This window comes from Sciurus vulgaris (assembly GCF_902686455.1).
Source record: "Sciurus vulgaris genome assembly, chromosome: 4".
NCBI classification, from domain to species: Eukaryota; Metazoa; Chordata; class Mammalia; order Rodentia; family Sciuridae; genus Sciurus; species Sciurus vulgaris.
Genome location: NC_136464.1, coordinates 116406163 through 116421631, shown reverse-complemented (window position 1 = coordinate 116421631; position 15469 = coordinate 116406163). Strand labels below are relative to the sequence as shown.

The following is a 15469-nucleotide window of genomic DNA, read 5'->3' as shown; positions in this document are numbered from 1 at the left end:
TGTTCATTCCTTTGGCTTGTTTCTCTAAGCCTTCCTCAATCCCAATAATTCTTAAATTTGGCCTTTTCATGATATCCCATAGTTCTTGTAGATTCTGTTCATGATTTCTTACCATCTTCTCTGTTTGTTCAACTTTGTTTTCTCCATTCATTTGTTGAAGTGCATCTAGATTGGTTCCACAATCTAGCTATTGTGAATTGTGAGTTGTATCTTAAAACATTTAAAAAATGATCATGGTTGCTGTGTGAAGAATAGATTGAAGGCAAACAAGAAGAGAAGAAAGCCAGTTGAAGAATATTTCAGTAGAAGTGACGGTTAATTCTGTGTGTCAAAATTAACTTGACTGTGACATGGGTTCCAAGATACTTGATCAACCATGATTCTGGGTTTGTTAGTGAGAGTGTTTTTAGATGCAATTAACATTTCAGTCAGTAGGCTACGTAAAGCATATTGCTTTCCCTGTGGTGGGTCTTGACAATTAGTTGAAGGCTTGAATAGTACAGTCAAGCTGACTCTGCTAGTAAGAGGGAACTCTTCTACCTGAACTGAGATACTGTCTTTTTTTTCTCCTTTTTTTCCCCCCTACTTTTGGATTTGAATGGAATGGTTGACTTTTCTTATATCTCGATCCTACTGGTTTTCATATTGGAACATACACAATTCCATCCCCTCTCTTGGTTCTCAGACCTTCAGTCTTGGACTAGCATTGCATCATCAGCTCTGCTCAGTTTCCTGCTTGCTGACTCGAATCATGGGACTTCTCAGCTGCCATAATTCCTTGTTATAAGACTGTTTCCATAGACATCCTGTTGGTTCTATTTCTCAGAGAACCTGATGAACACAATTTTCCAGGCAAAAGGTATGGTGGCCTCAGGGACAGTTGAGAAGTGGTTGAATTTGCCAAATGCTTTGATGGGAGAGAGTGTGCAGGAGCTACTAATGGATCCAGGGCATTGGGGGTTTTGCATCAGTACTTTACTGAGACAATAAATAGGGGGTGGAGGAGTGTAGGTGGGGGATAAGGGGTGGATCAAGAGAAAACGTGGTGGGTGAGGCAATTTGCAAAAGATTATAGCTTGGTAAATTTAAGAAAAAAAAGTGAGTAGTGTTGATTTTAGATGATGTTTCCTGGCAGCATTGTGGAAAGATGATTAAAGAGATAGTTTGTCAGTGTGATTTTTTTTTTTTTTTTTTTTTTTTTTGGTCTAGAAACAACACTAGGAGCCAATCTTGTCCATGAGAAATCAAGTGCTCAATTTTAATGAACCGATGTTTAAATTCATGCAGACCTAAGTTACGCTTCTGGCAGTTTGTCTTAGGGGTTTATATTATCCTGTTTATGTTAAAAAAGAATGAAAACATGGGAAATACTATCCAATTTATAGCAATGCAGTTTATCTAGTGTTTTGGGTATCAAAATCAGGAATTAAAAATGATCTGGATGGACCCAGGTCTCCAAAAGAATATTTATCAGGAATAGATATTAAGGGTATTTTAGTTGGAAAAAAGGTCATATGAGTCCAGAGTGGTTTTATGTGGTCTGAAAGCTTAATCTTACATTTTAAGCCCTTATCCAAGAACCTCATTGATAGGATCACATGATTTTCAATTCAGATTCTTCTGTATTCAGCTTATCTTGCTTGACTAGACTATGGTTCATTTAAACTCATAGGTCATTCTCCTGTGAAGTCTGAAGTCAATGTCCCCGGGTCTGCTCCACAGAATCAGTTAACCACCGTACAAGATAGATGCCACAATGAAAAGTACCCACACCTGTAACAAGAGAAGTTAAGGGGATTTCTCTCAATTTATGGTCCACTTACTATATGCTAGAAACTCTACCAATCATCTTGTCTTTTTATCAGGAAACTCTCCCAATAACTCTGTAATCCTCATTTTATGAGATCAACATTAGTGAGCCTTTGAGTGATAATTGGTCACATCTAGAGTCCAGCATGGAGGTGCAGATGCTTCATGCTAAGAAGGGAGAACATAATACACAGGACCTGTCTCTAAGGAAGCATGGAATATGTGGCAGGTAGAACGGTGGTCTTCAAAGATGACTGCATTATCAGCCACAGAAACTGTGACTATCTTACAAGGCAAGGGAGTATTTGGTCGTGAATGGGAGTAAGGTTGCTCATCTGTTGACCTTCAGATGGGGCGAGTGTCCTGGATGATTCAGGGGGGCCCATTGACATCAGAGACATCTTTGTAAGAGGAGGAACTGAGCTTCAGCAGAAGGAGATCCAGACAGATGGCAGTGTGAGAAAGACTCAGCCTGATGCTAACTTGTTTTGAAGATAGAGGAATGGAACCATGTGCCATGGAATGTAGGTGTTTTCCAGAATCTGAAAAAGCAAGGAAATGGATTTTATACTAGAATGCAATAGAAGGACAATATCTCCATGGATATATTAATTTTAGCCCAGTGAGACTGATTTTGGACTTTTAACCTTCAGAATGGTACAATAATAAAATGGATTGTTTTAAACCACTAATTTGTCACAGCAGAAATAGAAAACTAATACAAGGGTTAAGAGCGTAGATTCAACTTTGGATTGTATAGAAGTTAGTTAGGGGCGGGTTGAGATGGGTGGGGATGGGAAGGGTGGTAGATTAAGACAGACATTATTACCCTATATACATGCATGAAAAAATTTAAAAAAATATTTACCACTGTCCAAAAAAGTTAATGAAAAAAAAAAAAAAAGTTAAAAACAAAAGAGCATAGATTCAAGAGTTATATGACTGTATTTGAATCCCAGTTCCACAAGTTAATGTATGATCTTGGGCAGGCCATATAAGCTGCAGTTTCCCTATGTATAATATGGGGACAGTGAGACTCCACAAAATTTTTTGGATGAGAATTTGGAAAAGATAATTTGTTTAAAGTGCCTCAGTTTTCTCCCTGACATAAAGAATTTAAGAGATAGTAGCCTGGGAAAACTAGCTATTCAGTTGAAGGGCCAATTGGGATAATACAAGAACTGGAAAGTGTCACTTGAGGGACCAGATGTGTGGAGGAAACAAGGGACATTTAAAGAGATGATGTGAGGAGCTTGGAGGGTATTTGAGGAAGAAGAACTGGTGAGGTTGCTGAGGGGATCATGTCAGAGGTCAGATTCAGTTTGCATTGTTAAGTAGGTAGGTTTAGGATTGATCAGTGTTTTACATTTACTGGGAGAGAGTCTTTGGACTTTCATGACACAGGAATGACTGAAAAATGAGTCAGCCCCATGAAGCAGCAAGTCCCTTGGCCTGGAAAAGTTGTAATAGGGCTGAAGATCCAGGTACATCATCTGTAAAAGTGATTCCTAAAGGGTGGGTGGATGCTGCAGGAAAGGAGTGTCAATTCCTAGTGGGCTCTCAAGTTTTGCCATGTAGTTTTCATTCCTTAAATATGCTTTATTGTTCATAAGATCTGTTTTAGCATCATTGTGACATGGCCCTTTTTTTTTCTAATGTAAATTCCTTGTTCTACTTTGGAGCACGGATGTGGATAATTTGAGGACAGAGTTTTTAAGCATCTATTTCAGCACTTTTTAAAAGAGTAGGTGCATTTTTGAATTTCTTCACTTTCAATGTGAGGTTTAAATTGAATAAACTGAAATACTATCACTTAGTTCATGTTGCAGTTTGACAAAGCCTGTTATTGCCCCTGTATAGTTAGTTAATTGTAACCCAAGTTAATTAAACATTTCAATAACTAACCTTTACCAGTCAGTTGGCCCTTTTTTTTAGGTTTTCTGCTGCCCCGACTTGCCAGCTCTCAGCTCTGCCTTGCTTGGTGTGGTGGTATTTTCTCCTGCTCTGCCAGCAGCACTGGCAAAAAATCAGTCACCACCCTGCTGGCATCGTTACCATGCATAATCTCCTGGGCCCTCAGTGTCTCTTGGCAGTTCCTTTTTGCTTTCATAATTGGCCCCTCGTCCTATTTTCATCAGTTACAGAACTTTACCACTCTCCTGTCCTTGACTCCCTTGCTATCAGCAATGACCAGACCTTTTTCTTTGTGGAGAAATAGATAACCAAGGAAAGCTTTTTAAAAAAAGGCTCAGAGAAGTTGCTTATTTCTCTCACAATTAACTCTTAAAGTTGGATTTCTGATGAATGTTTACCTATATGTTACAGTCATAGAATGTAGGTATAACTTGACAGATTGAATTTATTATTAACTCCATAAGACAGAGGATGACTTTGCCAAAAAAAAATAAATTAAAAAACCAGTGCCAACTGATCAGATTGTGACTCAACTGCTTTCTTAGTGGGAACTGTATAATTATAATGCAAGCTGGAATATATTTTAGTTACTTTTCTACTTAGAGTTGCTTTAAAATAACTCCGATTGATCCCTTAATATTATGTGAATGGAGTTCAAGTACTTTTGATGATTTGTCTACTAGCAAACTCCATAATCCCTAGGTGACTCATGTTCAGAGTAAAGAGAAACACTGCTTGTTATGGTTTGGATATCAGATGTCCCCCTGAAGCTCCTGTGTTAATGAAGAGATAGTCAGAGATGAAGTGATTGGGTTATGAGAGCTGTAACCTACTCAGTTCAGCCTAATTTGAATGAACTGACTGGGTGATAACTGTGGGGTGTGGTGTGGCTAGAGGAGGTGAGTCACTGGAAATGTGCCTTGGAAGGGTGCATCTTGCCCTGTGCTCCCACCCTACAACTTCCCACTGCCATGAGCTGAGCAGCTTTCCTTCACCACACTCTTCCATCATGATGTTCTGTCTCATTTCAGGCTCAGAGCAATCTAATTGGCTTACGATGGACTGAACCTCTGTAACCATGAGCCAAAATATACTTTTCCTCCTCTAAGTTCTTTTTGTCAGCTATCTTGATCACAGCAACAAAAACCTAACTAACACATGGCTATAAGTCCTATTTGATAATATTTATTCACTTTGTTTGCCAAAAACAGTGTTGTCTCTGAAGCCTTGTGTCATGGGGGGATCTCCTTCCTGTGCCTGCTGTGATGCAGTAGGTCTGGGATGGAGCTTCAGATTGTGTGTTTCCAACAAGCTCCCAGGTGAGGCCAGTGCTTCTGATCTGTGGACTTGGCTTTCAGTAGCAAGTGCTAGGGCTACAGTTGTGTATCATCAGCCTTACCTGAGAGATGACTGCATGGTCCCATCTTGTGTTTTGATGTGGCTAGTTGGGGTTCAGTGTCTGAAAACCATTATTTTAAGATATTGACTCAGTTGAATTTCTTTGCTTCAAAGGGTATTTCCAACCTCTTGATTGCTGACACATAACCGCTGAGATTTTTAGCACTGTCAGTTTCAGGGGAAGAGGCAGTGACTGGGGTGATGCATCACAAATAGGAAAGAAATCGGGATCACCAGGTCTCTTGGCCGCAGGTTAAATTGATCTGCATCATTGTGTGCTCAGGTTCAGAGGGATTAACAATCTCTTTATTGAATTTTTTTTGTTGTTGTTGTTTAAAGTAGACACAGGTTCTTTCTGGGAATTGCAGGCCAAAATAATCATAAGAAGTGTATTTGGTTGATTGATGGGGAAAACGTCTAGATAATACTTACTATAGTCCTTGACTCTGTATACTCAGGAAGCTTGCAGAAATAGGTCTAACTGGTTCAGTCTTCTTAGAGGACATAGGATAGACTGATATACATGAGGAACACAGGAATTGCTGGTGTTAAAAACAGGCTCTTTAGTCAGTAAATGTTGCTCGAATTAAGAGTTTTCAGGCATAGATCAAATTCAGAGCATTGGCAGGAAAACAAGTTCTAAAGATGAAATTGAGGGTGTGGTTGTAAAATCCTAGAAAGATCCAAGTAACTTCCTAGAAAGATCCAAGGTGGTGCCTGGGAAATCTGTCCAATCCAGTAGAAGGCTTCTAGAAACTTCAGGGTATGTCCCTTTATCTTCTCAGAAGACCCATGTAGAGAAGGACTTCTCTGGAGATTCATGGGCATGGTTTTTGTCTAATGCAGTGAAGTCCAGTGAGATTCACAGAAGATCTATAGCATCTTTAAGAGATTTGTATTTGCAGAAACACTGCCAACTTAGACTGAAAGAGATAGGATTATAAAATCAAAAGTTCTTTAATTCCCCAAACCTCTATGGGGAATTATTTTCTCTATGGGGAAAGATAAGAAGTAGACTGAGAAATCTATACAGCTGCAAACACAAGCTACTTTTCAAGGAAAAGGGAAGATGATTTTTACCATAGAATGAAGAATCTTGAGGGTGGGGCCCAAACCCAGAAACTCTGCAAGACCCTGGACTGTGTCCTAATAAAGGAACTTCCAGCCTGTGCCTTATGGAATTTGAGAATTCTCAATGGATCAGTGGCTCCAGTGTGTCTTTTATTTCTCCATACTTTGAAATGGACTATATATCTACCCGTCTCACTATTGTATACTGGGAATAGGAAAGGGTAAGTAATTTCTTTTTTATTTACTGATAATCAGGTTGAGAGAAGCTGTACTCAGGGTTATACTTAAGGAATTACACCTCAGGAGACTCCTGCTGCACACTGAATTGGACTTAGATGATAAGATTCTGGATTTTGATCTCATCTTGTAAAGAGATGAGAATTTTGGGGGACCTAGGGGACAGTATTGAATTTTGTATCTGGGAAAGACATGGATTACTGGGTTCCAGAGAGTGAAATGTGGAAGCCAATCCTTGAGTATGCCCCTAGTGATTCTCACCTGGTATTCATGTTCTTTTATAATTTCTGCATTGCATAGGGCTGACCTTTGTAACCAAGAGAATATTAAGCACATGATGGAATGTGTCTTCAAATGGTAAGGCATAAGACATTGCACTTTCATCTTGCTGTCTTGCATCACTGCGTCTATCAGGCAGTCAGATGGAGATGTCCATTCGGTAAAGAACCGAGGTTTCCTATCACTAAACAGCCCTGATTTTCCACCTAAATGAGTGAACCACCTTGCAAACAACTCCAAGTCCCAACATAGCCTTTAGATGACATCTTAACTACAACTTGATGAGGGATCCCCCAAGTCAGAACGATCCAGTTATGACCTGTTCCAAATTTCCAATACTCTGAAACCATGTGAAATCATAAATGTCCATTGTCTTAGGAGGCTAAGGTTTGGAAAAATTTGTTATGCAGCAATAGATAATTAATAGATGTACTCTGCAGAACCAATACAAACCCAAGAGTCTTTGTAGATTTATTTTGATTTCCTTATCATAGTTGTTAGTTAGCATTCAGTTCTTGATAATTAATCAGGGGAGGTGATTGATAATGACAGGTCAGGTGGAGTTTGGAGAAAATATGAAAATCTTGTTTATATGTCTTTTAAGAAGCCACTGTTAGTACTGAAAGTGTAGGGAGTAGACATGTTGGCTTTTGACATGAAGTATCTTATGTAAGTTGGGTTATGAAGTATTTATGTGACAAGATGGGATAGAGAAGGTTGGGCTTCCCTTCCCTTGCAGAGAGGAGTGTTTGCCCTTGTAATGGGTTACAGATCTACACTCTACTTGTTACACAGATAGGGAAAATGAGGCCAGAAAGATAAAGTAAGATTTCCAAAGCCATGCAGTTGGTGGGTGGTGAACTAACTTGGAGTTCTGGCTACCAGTTCAATTAAATAAGATTTGTATCCATTTGTCATCTATTTTTACTCTCATTTTTCATAAGTTCAAATGAAAATGATTCCAACAAATGAGGACTACTTTCCTGGATATGGCTGAATATGGCTTCCTGAAGTTTCAACAGACATGAAAATTTATAGTTTTGTATATCCACTGAGGGAACTCTTTGCCTGGGTCCTTTGAAATAGTTAAAAAAAAAAAAAAAAAAAAAGAAAAAAAAATCAACAGTGGGCTAAAGTCTAGTAAGCATTATGTAGGTTACAGTTCTGATCTTAGTCCAAGCTGTTCTTGCTGCATAGGCCTTGTGTGACTTTATTTACCAGATTTTTCTGCTTGAAGATTGAGTCTCATTCAGACATTTAAAAGATATTCTGCTTTTTGGTTCAGACAAAGGCTTTACATAAGACTGACATTTAAGAAGAAGCCACTGTTAGTACTGAAAGTGTAGGGAGTAGACATGTTGGCTTTTGACATGAAGTATCTTATGTAAGTTGGGTTATGAAGTATTTATGTATTAATTGTTAATTGTAGTTTTTCTTGAATATTGTCTCTAAGTATAGTCACTTTAGATTTTAAGTGGCTTCTCTTTAAATACTTAGGTGGGTTTTGAGGAATGTGTGGCTTTGTCCTTGTCAACCTGTACATATTGTCAACAAGATGAATGTTGTAATACTTTTATAAAATATGTGAAGCATTGTTTTGACTTGAAGTTCCATAAGTTTACTTTAAGTTTAAAGTATTATAATATGTTAAAACATTAAGTTTCCTTTTGCAGTGCTAGAGATTGAATCCAGGCCTTTCATAGGCTAGACAGGTACTCTGCCATTGAGTACTTTATAATACCAGCCCAGTGCTTTATAATACCTTAAACATTCAGAGCTAACTTAAGTTGGTGGGAGGACTTCTATCAGTTTAGTTTTCCTGTTTTCATATGCAATTGCTTCCTGTAGAATTTGGTGTATTGGTGAACTAAACCATTTGTTCTCCTCTGCTCCTCAGTGGCTAGTTTTAGACCATAAATGTGTATCATTTGGTAATTACAGGTAGTATAGTTTCTAGAAATTATGTGCTTAACAGTAAAATTGTTATGTTCCTCATGGAATTTTGCCAATAAATTATTTCTCTTTTTTTCTACAAAAGTCAAGTTAAAGTCACATTCAGTGCCTCTCATTGAGTTACTCAACTTTTTTTTTTTTTTTTTTTTTTTTTTGCTGGCGAGTGGGTACCAGGGATTGACCTCAGGGGCACTCAACCACTAAGCCACATCCCCAGCCCTATTTTGTACTTTATTTAGAGACAGGGTCTCACTGAGTTGCTTAGAGTCTTACTGTTGGTGAGACTGGCTTTGAACTTGAGATCCTTCTGCCTCTGCCACCTGGGCTGCTGGGATTACAGGTATGCACCACTGGGCCCAGCCGAGTTACTCAACTTTTGACTTAGAAATTTCTTTAATCTTTGGGGTCATCTTGTTTAAAATGATCCATGGATTTCACATTCTAACTTGGTAGTCTACAGTGCCTTTTACTGAGAACATACTAGAATAATCTACCACCTCTATGAATAGTGATTTTGTAATAATGCCCCTTACTTCCCTAGCAATCAGTATTGCTTTTCTCTTGTCACACCTTCTCCTGCACTTTCCCTAACTCTCCTCACTCTCCTGGAACCTAGCTGCTCAATTTGCCTCTTATCTCCCCTTCCTTTTTCTAATCATTCCCTCTCCCTTTGCTACACCACTCCTATTTTCCTTCCTGTGGGAATGAGTAACTGTATTCTGCAAGTGGCAGTTGTCTTCTGGTCCCTGAACCTCAACTCCGGGGGAGGGAGGTGAGGTTTCAGGGAGGCAGACAGCATAGTGGAGGTGTTGCCCACATGCTGAAGTGGACCAGCGGTGAGTGTTGGCTGGTGGGGAGGCCATTCCCTTACCTGAGATCCCCTACAAAGCAAAGGCCAAGGGCCCACACAGGTTCATCTCACATGAGCCCCATAAAGTCTTTTCTTTGTTAAGAATAGTAGAGATGAAGCCCAGGCTAATTTTGGTAACCAAATGTGTGTGGTTGAAATGCAGCCCACTGTAAAATAGGATACATAGTAGTCCATGTTTGTATAGCAGTTTATGTTAATGAAAAGCATTAGTTTGTGAGTGGAGGGTTTGGGTTTTGAAATTAAATATGAGGGCAGCCTTGGATAGATTTTCTTTTCTTTCTTTCTTTCTTTTTTCTTTTCTTTTCTTTTTTTTTTTTTTGAAGGCAGCTCTTTAGACAGGTGCAGGGAGTGAGTAATGTGCCACTCCTCAACTGTGTGATTTAGCCAATGAGCACCCAGCTTCTCCTTGGTCCTATAGCATGGTTTCCCTGTCCGTCAAGAGCTGGCTCGGCAACCAAACCCAGATTCCAGGTGTGGTATTCCACAGTCGTTCTGTAATTTGTAATCATAGAAACAGAATGTTCCTCCTCTTATTTCTTCCTTGCCAACAGTTTCTGGGTGGGTGAATGTCAGTAGCTGGAGTTATTTTTAAAGAGGAGAGGTGAGGCTTGTCGTGCGAAGCTGGGAAGAGGGCGTTTGTTTGCAGAGCAGAGCTGACATCAAAGTGTAGATTACTGCTCAGTGGCTAGGCACTTGTCCTATAACAGGTAATGTTTAACGTGCCAGTCACAAAGATCACAGAAGCAGTGTATGCTTGGGCATAAGATAGCACTGCCTTTTATGCTCTGGAAGACTGAAAGGCTACTTGTGCCCATGTATTCTTTTTTTTTTTTTCTGATATACATTTGCATGGGTCTTGCTGCCGCCTCTTTTGCTGACTGTAATTGGACTTTGAAGCTGTGAAGTTATATCATAAAAATTTGTAACCTTTGAGAACGAGCCCGGCTAAGCATTCACTTTCCAATTCTTTTCACAGGATAATATAAACGTATTTTTGAAAGCTTGTGAACAGATTGGGTTGAAAGAAGCCCAGCTTTTCCATCCTGGGGATCTACAGGATTTATCTAATCGAGTCACTGTCAAGTAAGTTTCATTGGTTTATTATATATATTTTTAAACTTAGGGCTTTCAGCTTAAGTGAAAATAATTGCTGAGAGCTTGTGATTACTGAAAATTTATTCTCTGTCTTCCTGTTCTCATTCCAGAATAGATTATTTAAAAAATGGCTCAGGGACTGTGAATGTGAAATTGTCTGTAATTGATAACATGTCATGGTCTTACTGTAAATCTCGGTACTGACCAAAGCGGTAGTTCATATTTTAATGCTTGTCCAATGTGGTAGTGTTTGGTTGCTCATGGTGAGCATATTCTTTATGCTTATCAAGTGTATTCAGATATCACGCTATAGTTTACAGAGTAAAAATAATTATCTTAAGGTAGTTTTTCATATATTCTGAATTATAATACATAAAAATTTTGTGGTAACATAAAAATTAGAGTTGGACAGTGGTGAAAGAAACCTTGTTAGTATTTGGAAGGCAGAAGTGCCTGGGACCAACATGTAATGCCTGTGACCTTGTCAGGTGTGGTTGCTTTTTAAAAAAATGAACTGTTTCTCACTCTTTTAATAGTTTGGACCATAAAGCCAAAGTAAGCGTTGAAAGCATGTATGCAGGAATACTCTTGAATTTTAGGTGGAAAATGGTGTTCATGTGTAAGTGTATGGTTTCAGGAACTCTAGTTTTAAACTCTTCTGAGATTGTTTTTCTATAAATCTAATTTGCTTCCAGGAAATCAGTAATAAAGTCCCGTTGCCAGATAAATGTGACAGGAAAATTATTTAATTTTGTAATGATAACTACCTCCATACTAGGGCTTTTAAACCTAACTAACATTTTTCCAAGTGAGGAAATACTTAGTTCTATCTGTAGAGATAATGAAAGTAAAAAAATCAGTTTCTACTGACTCAAAGATTTAGTTTATGTGGTTAGTAATCTCTGGATAGTGACTTCAGCATTTATTAAAAACTGACTATAAAAATCTTAAATATGGCCAATTTTTTAAATGAAGGAAAATAACTACAAAAATATTTTTGAAAATATACAGTATCTTCTAATAGTACAACCTAAAATCTGAGGTAACATTAGTTTTTAAAGTCTAACAATCCATATTTTTAAATGAACAGTTTCAAACCTATCTGCTTCTGTATCTCTCGAATGTTTTCCTGATTCTACAGCAATGCTATGTGCATGGCAGGGAGGGGTTTGTCTGCAATTCTGATTAACTGAAAGATAGTAGAGATCCTAAGTTTCATTACCGAAGTGTTTCCTTTTGTAGTATGTGAGCTGTTTGATGTCCATGAAAATTTTTTTTAATGCATTTGTTTTATTTTCGCTAATCAGCATATTCTTTCGTATCTGATAGGTAGAAAAACTTTTGATCTTTAAAGTCTTCTTTTGCTTAAGTTGCTGATGTCCATTAAGAATAAATGTGCTTTCCTCTGAAATCCTATTGTTTTGAAACTCTGCAGCTTATATTTGAGTCGGCTAAGGACTAGGTAAAACATGTTTGTTGGCTCCTAATTTCAAGCATGCTATGTACCAACCTTTCTAGGTGCTTGTTTCATGTTTTATTGAGTCTAAAATGTTTAAGGAAAATCAGTATCTGGGCTCAGCCTTCAGTGAAATTAAATTACTGACAAAGTGAAACCAGGAGGTCATGTAGTTACAGCTGTAGTAAGAAGTATGCAGAACAACTTGTTTCAGTGGAAACCACAAGTCTATCAAAGCAAGGTGTGCCTCAGTCTTTCCAGCAACAATGCCTGAGAGAGAACTTTGACTTTGAGTAAGAACTTTTCCTCTGATCATTGTCTTGTTGGACGAAGGGATGACTGGTTGGCTCTGGGTCTGCCATAGCTGAAACCCTGGAGTCTCCTAGCTGAGACCTAAGGGAGCTGGCAAATGACTTCTTTAAAAATATTGGCTAAGCTCTTATGCCCCGAGATAGCGTTTTTATTAAAGGAAGCAGGTTTAAAGCAAAGAATTGCTTACTGAATAGTAATGTATTGCTAAGTTTTAGTTTTTATTCTTATGTGGAGGCTCCCATAGGTCAAATATTCTCCTATTATTATTATTATAGATTAAAGGACTTGGTTAGGTCAGTGGTTCTCAGTTGGAGGCAGTTTTGCCTCCCTGGGGATACTTGGCAATGTCTGGAGACACTTTTAGTTGTCATAGCTGGGTAAGGATGTCATAGGCATCCACTTGGGTCAGGGATGATGCTAAATACCCTTGAGTACATAGGACAGTCTCCACAATGAAGAATTTTCCTACTCCAAGTAATAATAATGCTGGAGTTGAGAAACTGGCTTAGAATTTCATACTTATTTCCTCTGCCAGCAAAATAGCCATGTAGAAATGAAGGATATTGATAGTGACAGACTTTGACACATTCTTAAAATGCAACTACTTATAGTTATATAGTAACTTCTCCATTTTCGTGTTATTTATTATCTATTTTAATGTGAAGGCTCATTGTGATTTATCTGAGCATGTGGAAGTGTGTGTAAATACTTTGAGGTTATTTTGCTCATCTGTACATTCAATTGAACTGACATGGGGGAAACTCTGTGATTGTTTTAAATGCTCTGTCATTACTCAGCTGCTCAGGTTGCATCTAAGTGCATAGACCCGTCACTGGCCTCATTGCAAGGGCAATGTAACCATGCCATGCTGAGAGCAAACAGGAATGGAGAATTGATAGTCTTCTTTATGCTGGTGAACTTGAAGTGCTTTTTGTTAGTGGGTGGAGGGGATTAATATGGAGTAGGTGTGTGCAACCTGGGAAAGTTCTGTGTGTTGAGAATGAGTGGCAGGAACAGAAGCAGTTGAAGAATTATTGCAGCAGATAATTTCAGTAATTCAGACCCTTAAATACAACTACTTTCCAGCAATCTGAGATGTAGAGTTTAACTTTTCACAAGTGAAACAAAATGAGAATACACATTATACACCTGTAATTATATATACTCACATGTGATCTGATTTTCTAACTGAATTATTTTACATTACGGGAAGTAGTAGTTTGAATGATTCCATTCATTTTGGTATTTCATCTATTCAAGAGTCAATTGCCACTTTAAATTTTGAGATCTTTGATTTAACGGTTAGGATCCATCTTTACTCTCTTTCTTCCCAATAGTAAATTCATGATTTAGTCTCCACAAATAGTAAATGGAGGTCTATTCCGTTCTGAGGCCATGAAATTCAGCTTACATTGTTATAGCTGTTTACTAAATATCTATCACTGAATTTAACACACACAATCCACAGAGAATAGGTGGTGTGACCTCCACAGGGCTGTCTGTGCACAACTTCTGTTAGAGGTCTGTAGGAGAGCAAGCGCAATGACCACAGGCATATGCCACGGCACACTGGGGACCTCTGATAGCAAGTGTCATTCATGATCTCTGTGGTGGCATCTGGTCATTAAGAGAGGCACAGAGCAATTGCTCACAGGAGAAAGCAACTCAGTAGAGTAACCCAGTGGTCTAGTATTGGAGTACTCAGAGTTGGTAGAAAGCTAAGGCTTAACATTAAAAGTTTTATTTTTATATGTTTAGCAACTTGTCTTAGAAACTAAATCCTGTATTTAAACTGTTGCTCTAACCGATTTATATCAAAAATTTTAAGTTGAGAATTTGAACAGATTGTAAACATGTTTTTTTCTTTCCACCCCCTTACTATTTCAATCTAGCTTTTTTAGCACTTCTTCAGATACATTCTGTTCATAATATAATTACAGGATGGCAGGTTTTTTGAACACAACATTTCAGTCAGGCAAATAAATTGTTTTCTGGTAGAGACTTACTTCACCATTATTTAGGGTATTAATGTTTTAAGTATAAAATGTAACTTTAATAAACATTGATTTTGACTAAATTTTTAAAATGTATTAAAGTGAGGGTATAGAAATTAATAATCGGTCTTTACATATACTAGTTGCCAAAGGAACAGTGGTTGGAAGTAGAATTAGTGTTGACATCTTCCATCATGAAAATAAAAGGAGACTAAAAATGGTATTTTAAGGATGGAAGTGTTTCCAAAGCTTCAAAAGGGTGCTTGATTTTGTGGCAGTACTGTAAGTCATTTCTTAGGAATCAGGTTCCCAGATGGCACCCTGTTCCAACAGTTTCTCAGATTAAGCTTGATGGTTGTATGTGTATTAAGGTTTATTCATGTAAGTAAAAATACACTTATTTTTAGTTCTTTAATTTCTACACTTTTCTGATTTAACCTGTGTTTACATTTTTTTTGATTCCCCAAATCTGCGTCTTCCACATGAACTTTTCAACATCTTAATTAAAAAAAAAAAAAAGAAGTTTCATGGTATCTACACTTGGCTCTGCAACTTGAACATGGTGAATTCCATCTGCCAATTCATGTTATTATTTTCAAATATTCCCTTACTACTATCTTGTGAGAAGGGAAAACAAAAACGAAGCTCATTGTACTATATACATTTCTGTCCCATTCAGCCATTCTTTGGTAATAGGGATTTACTTGGAGTGGGGCATGAATTCTTCCAGATGTCTGAGCTTCTGTTTAAGGCTAGTGGCAAAAATGTGTGGCCAGGTTTGTAAATGCTCTTTTAATTGCAAAATTTGGCCATCCAAGAGTCTTAGCTGCAGAGAAAGTTTGTGGAATATGAGGCAGGTCTGATCCTGGGATAAGTTATAGCAGAACTGAAATTTTATTTATATCTGTTTCTTGGTTTCAAGTTCTTAATCTATTTTTCAGATACACAAGTTTCTAGATGCCAACTCTCCTTACTGAGCTCTCCACTCCTTCAAACTCCAAAAAGCCTTGGGGCCTGATTCTGCCTCCTGCTGGGTGTGACTTCATGCTGGGTCTGGCCAGGTCTTTATCTTTAGAAGTT

The 15469-nt window shown here is 38.1% G+C and overlaps 1 protein-coding gene across 1 annotated transcript in view; it reads left to right on the top strand.

Moving 5' to 3' along the window:
* Positions 1-15469, top strand: part of LMO7 (LIM domain 7) — a 210530-nt gene that overhangs the window by 104843 nt on the left and 90218 nt on the right. Inside the window, exon 5 of the mRNA XM_079138916.1 lies at positions 10509-10615. Within this exon, the coding sequence (XP_078995042.1) occupies positions 10509-10615 (107 nt within the window). The remainder of the gene's footprint in view (positions 1-10508; positions 10616-15469) is intronic.